The 18,500-nt window shown below is 42.9% G+C and overlaps 1 protein-coding gene across 7 annotated transcripts in view; it reads left to right on the plus strand.

Annotated features, from left to right (window-relative positions):
* The window catches only part of erc2 (ELKS/RAB6-interacting/CAST family member 2), a 46,083-nt gene continuing 27,583 nt past the window's right edge, over window positions 1-18,500 (plus strand). For 5 of the 7 annotated variants that reach the window (XM_026167804.1, XM_026167805.1, XM_026167807.1 and 2 more), the window contains exons 1-2: window positions 1-140; window positions 4,782-5,589. In XM_026167804.1, coding sequence (XP_026023589.1) covers window positions 4,918-5,589 — 672 coding nt within the window. In that variant the 5' untranslated portion in view covers window positions 1-140; window positions 4,782-4,917. The remainder of the gene's footprint in view (window positions 141-4,781; window positions 5,590-18,500) is intronic. The other 2 variants (XM_026167810.1, XM_026167811.1) reach the window with 1 other exon arrangement.

The following is an 18,500-nucleotide window of genomic DNA, read 5'->3' on the forward strand; positions in this document are numbered from 1 at the left end:
CTCCCTGGCGTGTAGAGGAGGAGAGAGAGCGTGCCCGCTGCCCAATGACAGCGCAGGATGCTGAGAGAGGCTGCTCGGGTGAATGGAGGCGACAAGATGCCGTCTAGAGCGGCGAAGAAGAGGAATTAACATCGATAAAGGTAAAGCCCGTGCGTTTATTTTACCTCACATCAGATCTGTGATTTTCATTACAGAAGAATGAACGCCTGACATGCGCGAAGGTTTTTTTTCCCTGCCTTCTTGAGGGTTTCATGAACGACTTGCCGGGGGAAAAGGCACAGGCTGTGTGCGTTTAAAAAAAAGAAGAAGAAAGAAATCCTCCTAATTCCGTGGTGGCTGATTGCATAGCTCACTTGATACGTAAGAATTTGCATTTTTAAGCCGCGTTGACGCGATAGAGCAGCGAAGTCTTTCAAAATAAAGGTTTCAATCGCTTTCTCCACGGCGGGTTAGACTAATATTTCATTGGTGTATTCAGATGCACACCACGCTGGAGCTATCGAAAATGTAGGCCCAGTGAGCTGTCAATTGCTCGGTCGTGCCTTCCTGTATTACTGTGCTGCATTAAATGTAGCCCCTATCACCCAGTGTCAATAAGGCGACATAAGGAGAAACACCTCAGCTCCAAATAGTCGTTTATGACTTAATGAAGGTTACCGTGATATCGGGGTGTTTGACATTTCCCTCCCCCCGCCCGTGACATCTTCCATTAGGAGCCTGAAGCATAAGCTGAACCATCCTTAAATACTGGAATTTGGTGGATAAGTGGACATCTACATTTTCTCATCTAATCATCCAAGCGTTGAAGTCCGTGGGAGGCATTCGGGGGCGTCAAGGCTCTGTAGTAGAATACATGATGAGGAGGCTGCATGTGTTGCACTTGCTCTCGTAAGGAACCGGTTGGCGTGCTTGGCCGCCTTCACATGAATTACTAACTATTATCGGCCCATATGACAGTCTATTTATAGAAAATGTCCTTCTTTGTCCGCCATTGGCATGCGCTCTGACCTCACATTACCACAGCCGCTCCATATAGTTTAGTAGGCTGGTCGTTTCATCAGTTTTATCAAAATACCCCCGTGCAGCCTTTCATAAAATGTCACGATTGCCTGATAGGAAACACTCCCCCTGACCCCAGAGGTAGCCAAAGCATCCCCTGTGGTGAAATCTTTGTTTCGGGACATCTGTACCCTCTCTGCTGTTTCCGCACCATTTCTCTCTGATCGTGTTATACTGTAATTTGCTCTTAGGTTTGTCACCTCAGCGGCATAATCTATGTTTCAAACCCTCCAAAACCACGCGTGTTTGATATTTACGATCGCAATAATAAGCTCACAGCAGAAAGCCTGGATAATAAAGTCTGTAAACAAGTTTGGTGTCATAATGGAAGTAAGCTCTGATTTCCCTTCTGATTTGTCATGGAACCTTTTGTTATCCATATAAGGTAGATGATTGCAGTTGGGCTTGTCATCAGCTGGCATCTCTTGAGGTTCTTCTATATTATCACTGTTTCTGCAAAAATAGATACTCTCCTTTTTCCATTTTTTGACAGTTTTGTCATTCTGGCTTTCTCAGCAGTGTGCTTCGGATGCAGGTGATTCAATTTTCCTTTAGAAAAGGGTTATAACAACAATAAACGAGCCCCCACAGTCTTTTATAACACAGTATATAAGGTAGAACATAGCACGTTATGGTATTTGTCACAGATATTTGTCACTTGAGTCCAGCTTCTACAATGAAACAAACAACAATGACTAAATGGACTAAATGGATGATTTAGTGTAAATTTTTTCACTATCTGCAATCTTACACTGCAAGTCCTATGACCAAACCACAATTTACAGATTTCCATCCAACTATTCCACCACTGCAAGTGCAAGTAGAGAAACACATGACTGTGGCACAATGATGTGCTTGGAATGTGCCATATGGTGGACAGGGAATACTGTGCAATGTAAAAGCCTTATCACTAGCAGCTGATTTCTGTTAGGACAGAGAAAGACACACTTTTGGTGTGTTCACTTAAGCGGTGGCAGTCTATTGTGCTTTCAAAACCTGTGTTTGTATGTTGTTGTTTTTTTTTAAACATTTCCCAGCATTGTTCTGCATGTGTGGTTTTCCTGTAATTTCAGAGTTTATATGCCTAACTCGGAATGGAAGTTGGATAGCCTAAAAAGCTTCAGCATTGGACAAGAAGACATATTTTAGGTCAACTTACAGAGTGAGAAACATGCTGGAGTCACTGCCTGAATCGTTGGCTCATCATTTTTGATACAAGTCAAACTAAAACAATAATCCTAATTCTGTAGAGACTCACATTTATATATCCTAACAAACTCTGATTCACTGGATATTTTCTGACACATTAATGCCTCAACTCTGAGCAGTGTCATCTATCAGCAAAAAAATAATGATTATGAGGCTCATTAGCAGGACAGTGCTAATTTGTTAAAAGATGCTTCTCTGCAGTCTTTTGCTGGATATGTTGGGGGTTTTTCCCCATAAATTTACCAACTAGACTTCACAGAGCTGCTGTAGCAAGCTGACCGCTGAAGATAACAGCAGCAGGCTTTGTTGTTGCACATGTCAGCATATTTGAAATTTGCATTTAATTTGCTCGTGTCCCTTTGAGCATGTAAAGTTAAAAAAAGAGGGGTTTTTTGCAGCTAAAGGATATAGATGAAATATCTGAAGGCATGCTCTGTCCGAGCCTTTAGACAGATTCCATTTGATTTTCTTTTGCCCTTTTTAAATATATGCATATATCTGTCCAGCCCCGTTCTGTTTCCAGACACCTGTTACTTAATACAGCTAGCAGAGAAGACACTGTCTCGTTCCACTTCCTCAGCCTGGCTGCAGTGATCGCTGCTGGGCAGGCGCTGATTTACAGATGAAGCTTCGGTGAAAGCAGCTGAGGGTCCCCATCATCAAAAATCGCATTGAATTTCACACACTGCCCAACCTGTCGATATGCTCTACCGTGCCATTAATTGTCATTTTAACTGCCCTTCAAAGTAAAATACAAGAATGTACATGATAATAAAAAAGGAATTATTTGCAGAATATACCCTTAAGTAAATTTTGTGCTGCATATACAATTAAACATTTAAAAAAAATTTTTTTAATCAGACCTTTTTGAAACATTACGTCAGACGACTGAGGTGCTTTATCTTTGTTAGCCCTGGCATAGTCACCATGGCAACTGGATCTGCGTAACAAGTGTCACCAAAGGAGACACTTTGATGGAAGAGTCTGGTTCTTTTTAACTTACACTGAATGCCTATAAGCTCAGTTAACCTTTGTCTTATACAGGGTTATACAGGGTTATATAAGGTATTTGACCCCAAATATCAGCTACGGTGTAATAAGGACATCAGGTTTAAATAAATTACAAGCGTAATACATCTTGTGATATATTTAAACTAAAGATGGCACAAACTGACACATCCATTATTACACCCATTAAAAATTAACTCTCCCACATCATTTTCTCCCATTTAGCCAGTAATGTCTGCTTTGCTTTGCAGTCTTTTAATTTCTGAAAAAACAAAACAAAAAACAAACTAGGCCCCATACTATGGCATTACTGTTATAGTTAATACTAATCCCTTCACATGTTCAAAAAATGAAACCCAGTCAAAAATATCCATTTATTTTCTTCATTGCAGTCTGGAGTCTATGCCAGATGACACTGGGCAAAGAGGCGGCGTACACACTGGATGGACAGTTCACCAGTCTAACACAGGAAAACGCAGAGAATCAGACAACCATCCACACTTTACTGTTTGCACATAACAACATGCAGTTAAGAGATAACGGCTGCAGCATTGTGCTGATCCCAAAGACACGTTCAATCCCAAACTCTTTACAGTCTTATTGTGAATATTACTGTGTGAATTAAATTATCCGTTTATGAGACAATAAAATACTGCAGGGCTTTACTCTGTTCTGTTTGCCATGGAATCTGTTAGCTGTCTTTTTGTACACACATAAATCACATTTATTTCTTTAGATATTGCATTGACTGCACTGTTGGATGCACTGTGATACTCTGTGTTCATGTGCTGTGATGCTCTTCATACTGTTGCAAGCATGCTCGGTCATGCTTCTGTGTATGTGGGACATGTTATTGGCTAACTGCTCATTAAAACCACTTTCCGAACAACACATTTTTCTCCTCGCACGAGGAGCTAATTAGGAATCAACACTGCTAATTGGGTCTGTACTTTATCATTATATCTTAATATAATAAAACAATACAACTAATAGCCCCTATTAGTTTTAATTAAAGCAATATCATTAGAATGTGAAAAACCTTAAAAAATGACTAGATGTTTTAAAAGATTTTTCTTTAGTATCTCAGTAAATTTTCCATGGATATCATTGTTCACTCTACTGCACAATAAGCAAGCATCGGTGAATGGGCATGTGATATATTATTCCTGTGAATTAGTCCGTTGTTTATTTGGGATCATTAATGGGATTTACTGTACATCACTGCTGGACAGTGTATGAATCCAGTGGGATGCTGGGAGATTACTGTAAGTCACATAAATTGTGTCAATTTGCTGCTAATAAAACTAATAAATGATAAAACTAGTTATTTTTCAATCCATAGTAGTATTTTGCAGGCCAGGTCTGTTTTGGTATTCTTTTCTGAATGCAGTGTTTTTTTGGGGTTTTTTTTGTAATAGTAAATGCTTTGTCTCGCTGTGCCTTTCATGTGACACGTACAAATAGTGGTTATTTATCTAACAGAAGCTTCTCTCCTGTTTCCTCAGATCTGACTTTGATCTACTCCACCTTTTCAGACATGAAATAAGTCACCCATGTGCAGTTCTAAGAGTCAGAGCAGTCTCATTATAACTCGCCCCTGTTAAGGACCCCTCTGGTGGCTACACCGCCGAATCACAGGACATGTACGGCAGTGCCAGAGCTGTAGGCCATGTAGAGAGCAGCCCCGTACGGTCCCCGCGCCTACCAAGGTCCCCCAGACTGGGCCATCGAAGGGCACACAGTGGGAGCGGGGGCGGTGCGGGGGGCAAGACGCTCTCCATGGAGAACATCCAGTCCCTCAACGCTGCCTATGCTACTTCGGGGCCCATGTACCTGAGTGACCACGAGGGCGTGGGCTCCACTGCCACCTACCCAAAAGGCACTATGACTCTGGGTCGCGCCACCAGTCGGGCCATGTATGGGGGCCGTGTCACAGCCATGGGCAGCAGTCCCAATATTGCTTCTGTGGGGCTGCCTCATGCTGACCTTCTGTCTTACAGTGACCTGGGCTCCCTCTCCATGCTGCACCCCCACCACCACCAGGGGGTGCCCTCTGCTCTGCTGAGGCAGGCAGTGCGGGGCAGTGGTGGGGAGCTGCTGGAGATGCAGGCCCAGCTCAGGGAGATGCAGAGGGAGAATGAGATGCTGCGACGGGAGCTTGACCTGAAGGACAGTAAGTTGGGATCTTCCACCAACAGCATCAAGAGTTTCTGGAGTCCTGAACTGAAGAAGGAGAGGATAATGAGGAAAGAAGAGGCGGCTCGTACGTCAATCCTCAAAGAGCAAATGAGAGTCACTCATGAGGAGAACCAGGTGAGACAAGCCCTCGTAGCTGTCATAATCCACTCATTACTGCAGTGAATTTCAGTTGCTGCTTTTGTCTCTTGCCTTTCTGTTTTTTTTCACGTACTGTCCTTCTTGAGCTGTGACTGTGCTTTCACCACGCTCTCCTTCTGCAATAGACCACAGTCATCCTCAGTCCAAGATTTCAGAGAATTATTGCAGTCATGTTTTTCAATACTTGTGGGAACCTTTCTGGAAAGAGTTATTTGTGTGCATAAATATTTAACATGCCGACACTTTCCTCTCCTAGTACTCCTCTGCAGAATCAATGTCACCTCAGCCACAGGAAATACAAAACCCTAATCAAGTTTTTTACAATATACTCGAAATCTGAGCATATTAAGTTAAAAGTGCAGTGACGCTGCCAACAGGTAAACTGAACTTCCTGCACACAGTATAGAAGCAGCACTGCTTAATTTTAGTGTATTTTTTTAAAGGTTCAGCAGATTGGCCCTAGAGGGGGGAGATGTCAAAAGGTTTTCTGCTTGCCTCAGTGTGGGGGTGTAGTCATGGCCCAGTTAAATCACTGCCTGACAAGAGTAGGCACAAGGCCCAGACACAATTGTCAAGGACTCTTAAACACTCTCTATCTGTCTTACTCTCTAACTGTCATTCTCATTTTCCACTGTCTGTCCTTTACTCGCACTGGCTTTGATCATCTCTCGCTGTTTACCTCTGTTCATCTGGCCTTCACTGCATTCACTTTAAGAGAGCTTTCAACCCACTTTTGGAGTTAATGAAGTAAAAGGCTAACCTGCAGCTTTCTTCTTCTTTTCCACTGACCTGTGTGTGCAGCACACAAATATCTACAGAAAACAAGGTGGATAAAAAAAAAACCCCAGCTGAGCTCGCGTTCATGTTGAGAAAATGCTCACCCTGATTTTAATCATTTTTATGTCAAACCTTGGTGGCAGAAATTGGAAACAGTTAGCTGACTCATAGTCTGGAGAGAACATTTGAATATAAAGCCCTCGGTTCAGTTGGATATGTCATTGCTGATGATACAGTGCACTAGATTGTGGAGTAGGTCAGCGTACTGCTTGTCTGGCCAGACTGAACCGTACAGTATGTTTTTTCTTTTTGTGGCAGGCTGTGGCATGATGCAGCAAATTGAAGAATACCTCAGTGATGTAAAGGTTAAATATGACCAGCCGGCTGGCGTCTTTGTGCCAGTTTGAGATGTGATTTAAAATAACGAACAGCCAGTGGGGCATTCATTACTCAAAGCAGCAGACGGTGTCTCTCCACCCTTCAAGGTCATAGAAGGATAGTGTTAGCAGGACCGTCACATGACTGTCTGTCGGCACATTGGTTTGGATTTATGTATAAGAACAGCCCTTTAAAAAACAAATCGGTGTGGACGCACCTGATTTGACTGGAGTTAAAAGGGCCTGCACTTTTTATTCTTGTGGTTACAGCAGTGTCATGAGGCTAAACTGAAAGATGCGTCACAGGCTGGATGCCTAAACCTGCTAGCAACCCTCATAAAGGGTGTGGGGCAGGTGTACTTTGACTCTTGTCTTTCTTTATGATTCCTAAAAAAACAAGGGGGCACTTGTTTTGGGCGTGAATGAGCATTTGTGTGGTGTTATTCGATTTCCTTGATTTGTTTTTTGAATCCACGCCTGAATAAAAATGATATCATCATTTGCAACACATTAATTTGGCAACAGTTGTGTAGATTATGCACAGCCTTTGTATTTGAATAGTAGGCAGACTGTCTGGTTATTACTGATGAGAGTCTGTGTCACGCATCGGGATGAAGTCAAAGATTTAACATCGAAACAAGTTTTGTATGCAAATGTGCCTGTTTAATAGCAGTGTCAGTGACAGGACCTAAGCAGTTCTTTACATTCAGTGTGATTAGGTACTGAGTCCTGTATGCATTTTTAGCCTGGCTTCAGACATTGCAGTGGCTGATTGGTCCTGTAGAACATGAAGGCTATATACAGTGTTGGCTTTAATAGGTTTTCACTTGCCACAAATATATTTAGCCTTGTCCAGTCCATAGTCATCCCCTGCACTGAGTGATATTTATGTTCCTCCTGGTAGGGCTCATTAATGAAGTATGTCAGCTAATAAAAGGCAGATGTGCCTTGTTACTATAATTGGTCTGTTCTAAGTTGATTTCTGGGCTGCAAGGCGTCCTTACATAAGTGCATACTTGCAGTGGAATGCTTTGGTCACACCCACTAGGCTTGTTCAGAGGCTGAGTGAGGAGCAAATTGCTTCATTAATAATGGAGTAATTTCAGGCCAATCATTACGTCTGTCTTGCAGAACTCTTTACAGTTGCATCAGGTGCCTTGGGCCTCTATTAGCTTGAGCAAATGCCATGCATTATTTATCGTGCGAAATCTAGAATAAGGGAGGATGTGCTTCTTTTTTTAGACAAACTTTTTAAAGACATGCTCTCTGGCATTAGATTTTGCCTTTTGTCTGTTTTGTAAAGCGAAGATTTCATTGTGAGTGAAATACCAAGCGTAGCCTGCAGAGTTTTTATCAAAATGTTCAATGGTCATGACTGGAGGTAATGATTACTGATTAGCCCGGGACCGTTTTGTGCATTTTTAATGTAGTGTGGCTGAGGCCGTTATAAAACTGTTCTTTTTTGACTCCATTTCACCAAATGTTTTGCTGCGCTCAAGCTGGAGAAGAGCTGCTGGAGGCAAATATGTGAGCTAGAGCATACCATATCGGACTGAGTCATGACCACTCCTGCTCAGCCACCCAGTCAGCCTGCATCAATGCTTTTCACAAAAATGGAGGCTGAGCTTCCCAGTCCCTCTGCTCTGTGTCTGTGCATGGGTGCAATGTTTGCTTATTTTATGCTGGAAGATGCCAATCTTTACATGGTGTTAGCACAAGTGTGAACTTGTGAATCTCACCAGAGTGTTGGAGTGTATTTTAAATACCTCATGAAAAAGCATTCATGCTTGTATTCCTCATATCTGTGTGTGTAGTGTGTTTGCATTCTTAATTAGCGGTTACTTCCTTTGGTAGTTGTGCTGGCTTGTAAATGTGTGCACAGAAGTTTAATTGCCAGGGTGTGTTTGTGTGGGAGGGGATAGTTAATTGTTTGTATGTATGATTCATGGCTCAGGTGAACCCACTACAGAGTACATTAGTGCAGTTTGTTGATTTATCCCATTTCATTAAGTAGCAAACAAGCTTGCAGCTGTCATACACACATGATGAGCAAAAGTACTGATGACACGTTGAGTCATGTCACAGTCAGCGTCATGTGAATAGTCACTTTTCTTAAAGTGCCCATGGATTCTTCCCGTGCCTGCCACTCTCCATCAGAGCACATAAGATGGCTGCTGCCTCATCCACACGACAGGAAGGTGTTGAAATGAGGAGGCCGTCTCCCTATTTTATTTTGACAAGATGAGATTAAAATGCAGTTTACATAGGGCAAGGCTGCTAGGATTTGGATGAGAGTGAAATGTTACAGTCTCCTTTTTCTACAGAATCACATCAGTTTAGATTCAGAGCAGAGATTTGAGTGCAGAAAAATCATAACAAGTAAAGTAATAAAAAATATGCACAAATGTAAGCCAGAAAATAAAAGGTAATCACACAATTAATGACACTGCAGTTTTGCATTTCTCTAGGAACATATTTGAATCTTGTTATTTCAATACATTACACTGAAGCATGTCAAAATACAGTGGGGGGAAGAATGATCTGATCCCCTGCTGAGTTTGCTCACTTGCAAAGAAATGAACTCTAATCTTCTCTGATTTTTATGGTAGTTTAATTTTAATGGAGAGAGACAGAATATCAACCAGAAATTCAGAAAAAAAAATACATTAAAGTTAAATCCTTGTTGGCAACCACAGTTGTAAGACAGCCATAACATGTTTCTTGTAGTTGCTCAGCAGGTCTTCACACATCTCTGGTGGGATTTTTGGCCCACTCTTCTTTACAGACACTCACTGAAACCTTGAGGTTTCTTGGCAGCTGCTTGGCAACTCAAAACTTCAAAGTCTGGAGACTAGCTAGGCCACTCCATGACCTTAATGTGTTTCTTCTTTAGCCATTTCTTTATTGCCTTGGTCATATGTTTTAGGTCAGGGGTCAGCAACCTTTCTAATGATGAGTGCCATCTAAAATTTCCTCAGAAATCACCACCTGCACTCATGTATATATCCTTCTACGTAGCACTCTTAATTCTTATTCTCATGTATATATCTCATGTATATCTCATGCACATATCTTTCTTTCTACATAGCACTTTAATTCTTATTGTTTGCACTGAAGCACCGCAGCAAATTCCTAATGTTGTAAACCTCAACATCTGGCAATAAACCCATTCTGAATCTGAATCTGAATCTGAATATAGAACAACTTTATAGAATTATATTTGTTCGCAGATGTTGGCAGCTATCAGCAAATAGTTATCAGCTATTTTGTAACAAAAAAAAGACACTTTTTTAGCCATAACAAGAACTCCATAACAGCAAATGAACTGTACAACAGAAAATGCAAATGCTATTTATGGTCTCCTCACAACAATGATAAGAAAAATAAACTGGGCCAATTGGCATGTTTGTTAATACAGAGATACACGTATTAATGTGACCTCTGGTCTCTCACTCCAGCATTCAGATGGCTACCTGAGGACTCTCTTCGTGTGAGAGAAAATCTGCTCACACAGATATATAGAGCCAAATACTGTCAATAAGGCCGCCGCAATGTTCTGAAGACAGTTAAACTTGTCAGGTAGTGATGTCCAGCAGGTGAAAATGCAAGCTCCATGAACACGCACAGCTATGGATACCAGTTGCATTCGTATTTCTGCAAACTTTGACCCCCACAGAGTGTGAGTTCTGTCACGAGTCTACCGATGTATCCGTGTATTTCCGCGGTGTTGATGCTGCGCTGAGCGAACAGCTCCTGAAGCATTTGAAGTGTCGGAATGTTGAAATTTCAACATCGCTTGAAAGAACTGCCAGCTAGTAACGTCCCTTTTACCGGTAGGCCAAGTAATTTTTAGCTTATTGGTTGTATCTGGTAGTTGGGGGTTGTTAGCTAAGATACCATCATTAAGAAGTGGCACAACTAATGTGTCTATGCAAGCTAATTTGCAATGTGCACCGCTGGCCCAGCCATTTATTTTTTAATGCACCTTCTCAAATTAATTCACTGCGTGTCGTGCCCAGGGCTGGACTGGGACAAAAAAATCAGCCCGGGCATTATGACTAGAGACCGGCCCACCAGGTATTATAGGAAAAGCCATAAAGCCTTTGAATGAAAACAAACACTGTTGTGACAGTGATGTACAGTCTTGTTGGTATATGTATGATTTCTATACATTTCACATCAGATAAAAACTTTGGTTGTAAGATTAAGATAATTATTTATTAAAAGCGAGACATTTTAAATGAGAATAAGAAAGAATGAATCGCTACCTTATCGTAGTGGAGGGGTTTGTGTGTCCCAGGGATCCCAGGGGCTATGTTGTCTGGGGACTTTTGCCCCCTGGTAGGGTCTCCCATGGCAAATTGGTCCTGGGTGAGGGACCAGACAAGGAGCAATTCAGAAGACCCTTATGAAAAAAACATCGAGGGAACAGTTTACCCTGCCCGGGATAGGGTTACCGGGGCCCCATCCTGGAGCCAGGCCCGGGGAGGGTGCCCGAGGGCGAGCATCTGGTGGCCGGGCCTTAGTCCATTGGGCCCGGCCGGGCACAGCTCGAAAAAGGGACATGGGCCCATCCTCCTGCAGGCCCACCACCCGCAGGAGGTGCCATAGGGGTCGGGTGCATTGTGTGCCAGGCGGCGGCCAGGAGCGGAGGCCCTGGCGGACTGATCCCCGGCTACCAAGACTGGCAATCGGGACATGGAATGTCACCTCTCTGGTGGGGAAGGAGCCTGAGTTAGTGCGTGAGGTTGAGAGGTACCGGCTAGATATAGTCGGGCTGACCTCTACGCATGGCTTGGGCTCTGGAACCAGTCTCCTGGAGAGGGGCTGGACTCTGTCTCAGTCTGGAGTTGCCCCTGGTGAGAGGGTATTCTAATATCCCCTCGGCTTGCTGCCGATACGTTGGGGTTTTTCCCGGTGGATGAGAGGGTTCCCTGTGCCTTAGGGTCGGGGAACGGGTCCTGACTGTCATCAGGGGCGATCGTGGCTCAAGAGTTGGGAGTTCGCCTTGTAATCGGAAGGTTGCCGGTTGGACGTTGTAGGGCTGTCCTGGCTGCCACGCCTCTACAATGTTGCGTGGAGATCAGGTGCAGTACCCCTGGACTGGCACACCGGGGTGGTGGTCCCCATCTTTAAGAAGGGGGACCGGAGGGTGTGTTCCAACTACAGGGGGATCACACTCCTCAGCCTCCCTGGGAAAGTCTATGCCAGGGTGCTGGAAAGGAGAGTTCGTCCGTTAGTCGAACCTCGGATACAGGAGGAACAATGCGGTTTTCGTCCTGGTCGCGGTTTTTGCGGATGATGTGGTTCTGTTGGCTTCATCGAGTGAAGGCCTCCAGCTCACACTGGAACGGTTCGCAGCCGAGTGTAAAGCAGCGGGAATGAGGATCAGCACCTCCAAATCTGAGGCCATGGTTCTCAGCCGGAAAAGGGTGGAGTGCCCACTCCGGGTCAGGGATGAGTTCCTGCCCCAAGTGGAGGAGTTCAAGTATCTCAGGGTCTTGTTCGCGAGTGATGGGAGAAGGGAGCTGGAGATTGACAGACGGATTGGTGCTGCGGCTACAGTGATGCGGACGCTGCACCGGTCCGTCATGATGAAGAGGGAGCTGAGCGTAAAAGCGAAGCTCTCAATTTACCGGTCGATCTACGTCCCTACCCTCACCTATGGCCACGAGCTGTGGGTAGTGACCGAAAGAACGAGATCGCGGATACAAGCGGCGGAAATGAGCTTCCTCCGAAGGGTGGCTGGCCTCTCCCTTAGAGATAGGGTGAGAAGTTCGGCCATCCGGGAGGGGCTCAGAGTAGAGCCGCTGCTCCTCCACATCGAAAGGAGCCAGCTGAGGTGGTTCGGGCATCTGATATGGATGCCTCCTGGGCGCCTCCTGGGTGGGGTGAGGTGTTCCGGGCATGTCCCACCGGCAGGAGGCCCCGGGGCAGACCAGGACACGCTGGAGAGATTATATCTCTCGGCTGGCCTGGGAACGCCTTAGTGTTCCCCCGGATAAGCTGGAGGAGGTGGCTGGGGAGAGGGAGATCTGGGCATCTCTGCTTAGGCTGCTGCCTAAGCGGATGAAGATGGATGGATGGAATAAGAAAGAAAAGTATTTCTTTGTGCCCCCCTTTTCCCTGTTAATGCCCTTCCTGGCCCCCTGGCAAAACTTTGCTAGACCCGCCCCTGCACAGTTACCAGCTTTCAGCTACTTAGAAAAGGATCCTGGTGTTATTTGTCTCTCAGAAACAGTTCATAACTTCCCTTCAACTCATTCATGTCACCTAAAAGGTAAACCTGTTTCCCCATAACCTGTTCAGCTCTGATAATTCAGTAAGGACATCTCCGTTTCCCTCTCACCACATATCCAAACCTATATCATGGCCAGCAGCTTACAGCTGTGGCTCCAGCAAACATCAGCTGATACTAGAAATTAATATTAAATAAACGATTCAGTCTTTTACCGGACGGTTGGCAACTCTAATAACTAATCTTATGAATGAAATAAAGTTCACTATCAGTAACATCATAGCACCCGCCCAGCCATTGGCTGTATAGCACCTCCGTCATGCTAGCTAGTACGCAGTACAAGATATTGTAACTCACTGTAAAAAGTCAGCACAACGAAAATAAACTACACCTAAACTTGGTTTATATCTGACCCAGATAGACTGCAGGTCATAACTTCTTACCTGAAGTTCAGTTCACCTGACACTTGGACCAGCGGCCGCCTCGGGTCTCTCCTCCTCCTGTCTCTCCTCCTCCTGTCTCTCCTCCTCCTGTCTCCCCTTTCCCTCATCCACCTGCTGGCCTCTGTGAAAGCTCCGCCATAGCCACCATCAAACAACTGAGTTATTTTTACACATTGGCCAGCATCTGGCCAATCCACCACCTTTCATTGTTTATACTGTTACAAAAACGACAACAACAAAAACAAAAAAACATCGGCCCATGAAAACAAAAAATCACCATCACCGGTATGCCCAATGGCCAGTCCAGCTATGGTCGTTAACCAGATCAGTTAACCCTTCGCATGCCACAGCTGGCACAGGTGCCCAGGGTTGCCGACCCTGGTTTTAGGTCATACCGGAAGACCCATGCATGACCTAATGGATGGAGGTTCTCATCCAAGGTTTTACAGTACATGGCCCCATCCAGTGACACCTCAATGCAGTGATGTTGTCCTGTATGGTAAAAAGAAACCCAGAACAGCCCCAAACTTAAGACAGCCCAGAACTTGTGCCTTCTTGAGCAGGGGGACCTTGCAGGTGCTGCAAGAGTTTGATCTATTACATTGTGGAGTGTTACGGATGGTGTTCTTGATTACTGTGGTCCCAACTGCTCAAGATCTTTCATGAAACTCCAGACAGAAGGCGATTGACAGTTCTTTTATATTTCTTCCATTTGTGAATAATCATATCAGCAGTTTCTCCCTTTTCACAATAATTCTTGCTGATGGTCTTGTAGCCCACTCCAGCCTTGTGCAGGTCCACAATCTTGTCTCTTACATCCTTTGACAACTCTTTAGTCTTATGCAAAGATGGTTTAGAGCAGGAGTATCTGTGATTGTGCTCCCAATCTGTGGGAGTAAGAATTCTTCCAAAGGCTTGGTTTCAGGGGATGAAATAATTATTTCATTCAGTGACATGCAAATGAATTTATAACTTTTATGTAAGGCGGGGTAAACCCTGGCAACTATTCTCACATTCACATTGAAGGTCACTTTAGAATCACCATTTAACCTAACCCCACTAACAGTCTTTGGACTGTGGGAGGAAGCCAGAGTACCTGGAGAGATCTCATGCAATTCACGTGTGGGAACGCCACTAACCACTGCACCACTGTGCTGCCCTGATATTCTGCCTCACTCCATTAAAATAAAACCTTCATAAAAAGTAGATACTGTTAATTTCTATGTAAGTGTCAAACTTACCAATTCAGCAGGGGATCAAATATTTATTTCCTCTAATGTAACATAGATTATTGGAGGTAAAAAAAACCCCTGATATTTAAAAGAAATGTACATTAGTTCTTTTTTTCTCATGTGTGGTTCTGTTTTTCTAATTCATGCCTGATTAAAAACCATATCATGAGCACATTAATTTGGCAACATTCCTGTAGATTAAACACAGCCTTTACGTTTCAGTAAAAGACAGACTAGCTGATTTTTCATGCAAAATGACCGTGAAATTATCCACTTCAGTCCATCATTACTGATGGGATTGTACATCATTATTTTGCATCAGTTTGAAGACGATTTAATAAAGAAGTATCACGTTAGCTTGCTGTTATTCATAGCACATAAGCCTGAGCCTAATGGATACACTAAAGCCCATGAACTCAACGTTACACTACCAACACAGAATTAGTAAAGAAACACACAAACTGTGTCACAGGTTCATTTCTTCTTTTGATGTCTGGTGCATTTAATCCCACAGTTTCTGCTGCCTGCCTCATAAATCTATAGTATTCATTTATATTGTTAATTAACTGCAACATTCTACAAAAAATAGACTTTGTGAACATTTAAGAAAACGTAAGCTCATTCCATAACTACAACAAGGACTGAAAATCATGATTAGCAGAGGCGTGCGCTGACAATTAATGAAAGGCAAGCAGTGTTGATGAATCAATCAGTGATTCAACTGGTCAATGCACAAATGGTCCGCACTTACACACTTCAAGAGTGCAGAAATTATTTTGATGATTTTCTCCTGTGCTGAAAATCTATGTACTGCATCTTGAGAGACAACTGTTATTACCGGCTTCCTGCGCTCTTGAACTGTTGGTAGGTTTGAGAGATCTTCTCTATAGTTCAGTCAGTCCTGTCACCCCCATATTTACTGACACGCCACCATGGATGCATGTGGGGTTATCCATAAAGATAGCAGACTGTGTTGCCAAAAACACACAAAAAACAACAGTGCTCTCTCACCATTGCTGTCAAGACACACACACGTATTTCTTACTTTCAGCTGAAAGAGAAAAGATGCGACATACCTGTGGGGTCAATATGGGGTCATCACATTTGCCTGGCTATATATTTATCTCTCTCTCTCTCTCTCTCTCTCTCTCTCTCTCTCTCTCCATATGTATATATGTGTGTGTGTATGTGTGTTTGTGTGTGTAAATGGCCGCAAACACAGTTACAAAAAACTTTAATTAAAAAAAATAGATAGCAGCACTCTCATTATGGCTTCTCTCATTTGATGATGATGGATTGGGGTAATCACCACCCCCATATGTTATCTCAAAGACAGCAGAATTAAGTACATAAACCTTTACTTGTGCCCCCATGTGCACTCAAATACACGAGTTTTACAGGCGTTGGTTATGAATCTAATTATTTAATACATTAACGGTTAAAGAAGCCAAAAGTTAACATATGTTGTATTTTATTGCTCAGAGGGTTTAAAAACAAAACATTGGCTGTTTCCAGTGTATATTGGTTTGCCCTGACTTGTTATTAGGTTATAGCTAATAAATAACTTTTATAACCATGTGGATGGCAACTTTGCATTATATTATCCAATAAATACTAGCAAAAATGATAACAATAGTACTACTAATAAACAGTGTGCTATCAATGAGTTTAGAAACATAAAAAAAAATATAATCAATAAATTATTTGCTCTTCTTTTGCATATTACATCAACAGTGAACAGATCTGCATCAGAGCACAGTTTAACTGCTAAAATGAATCATTTCATCTTGTGTTTGAACTTCATATCATTCTTCACAGTGACGCTTTGACACTCAGTTAATTAAACAAAGCCTAAGTGTAGAAGATCACTCCTCAGTCTTTGGTTTTTATCAAACTTAATGATGCTGGAGTATTATAGTTGGCTGTTCTTGACTATGAGGAGAACATCTAATACGTTTAGACATCACGCCTACAGCTTTAAAAATCCATATTGAAAGATATCAAAATGAAATTCCCCTACCAAGGGTTAATCTTTAGTAGTGCTGCATAGAAAAAATCTTGCTGCACAGTTGTGTGTACTGCCTAGACTCACAGATTCGTGCCTTTACTCTGCTGCCTAACTTTCCTGTAGCTGCATGCAGATGCACAGTTGCCTCGTGTGGGTGTAATTGTGTATTGTCAGCTGTCACGACATACAATACAAAGATTAGGAATGTAGTGAGGAGTAGGCTGCTCCGAGTCAGCACTTTAAAGCTGTCTGTCAGATGCAAACACCCACATTCTTTAACACATACACAGACAGTATGCCACACATATCGCAGCTTTTTCCTTTGCCACCTGGTAAAACCGCCTAAATGCCACCAGCTTTGAATATAATTCTGAGGGTAGAGTAGCTTTAACAGTTTTTATTACTCATTGCAAGACACATTTTAGCTATCCTAGTAAACACCCATCCTTGTGGGCAACTGGTTAGAATAATAAGGCGGGGAAGAGTAGAAGTTTCTGTTGAAGTTTCCTCTGCTTCCAGGATTTATGGAGGCAAAGTATAAGTCTGAAAAGGTCATGCCTTATTGTTAAACCAACAAGTGATAGAGGTGGAGCAGGAATGCTAGTTCTTTTAAACAGGGCACAAAGGGAGGTTGGCTGGCTCCTCTGACATTGAGGAAAAAGGTGGTTGATTGTGGATCACATTTAAAATTTTCCCAACAGCTACAACTATTTAATGCCGCCTGTCAGCCCCTGCTAAGGAGAAGAACTCTTTAAAAAATGTCAAGGATGTTAGAAATCAGCCAATATTTTCACAGAGATTCCTGAGCCTTTGATGGATAATTTAGCTATGAAGAAAGAGCATCAAAGACATGTTGTAAGGCAGGAGATTTTACACTCTGGGTTCAATCTGTTTAATGTCATGTTTGACTCTTTAAGATGTAGCACGTGCACATTCTTACAGAACAACAGTACTTTTAGATGTCAAAATGACAAAATATAGTTTTAAAGTCTTCATAAACCTTCATACACCTCTCATTAGTTATTATTAATGTGTGGCTCTCTTCCACAGCGTGTCTTTGTCCTGTCTTCCTCCCCTCACCCCAGCCATTCGTGGCAGACGGCCGCCCCTCCTTGAGCCTGGCTGGAGGTTTCTTCCTGTTAAAAGGGAGTTTTTCCAAAGCGCTTGCTCATAGGGAGCCATATGATTGTTGGGGGGTTTTCTGTTTTCTTTGTATTATTGTAGGGCCTTTACCTTACAATATAAAGTGCCTTGAGGCAACTTTTATTGTAATTTGGCATTGTATAAATACAACTGAATTGAATACTTACTGTAGTTGTAAGCTGCCTTGTGGTATTGTGCACAATACAGTGCTTACATAATACAGTGCTTAAGAGTAAGCACATACAGTGGTTACTCTTTGCATGAGTAGGTAGATGGAACTGTAGTAAGTTTCTGTCTACCGATCCTGCCTTTTCCTGTGGTAGCTGGGATATGCCTCAGTTTGAGAAACAGGTAAGGAAAATGGATGGATGGATTGCTAGAGTAGATTTAGGTCTAAAGTTCAGGTTAATGCAATTTTGCAGGCAGATTTTTTAAGAAACTTATTCCACTTAATCTCAGTCTTTTTTCTCTAGATTAACCAGAGTTTTGCTTTTTATAGATATATTCCTTAAAATGGCTGAATCTGACTCCTTGTTTATGGTCTCTCTCAAATGGATTTCCTGTTTCCGCACTACAAGATTTCTGACAGCCAGTTACCCCCGGCTGCACCAGGTGTCAGTCGAAGAGGGAAGCTTAGCATCTCTCTGCGACTCTGGTGAAACCTCTGGA

Source organism: Astatotilapia calliptera, chromosome 5 (genome assembly GCF_900246225.1).
Source record: "Astatotilapia calliptera chromosome 5, fAstCal1.2, whole genome shotgun sequence".
NCBI classification, from domain to species: domain Eukaryota; kingdom Metazoa; phylum Chordata; class Actinopteri; order Cichliformes; family Cichlidae; genus Astatotilapia; species Astatotilapia calliptera.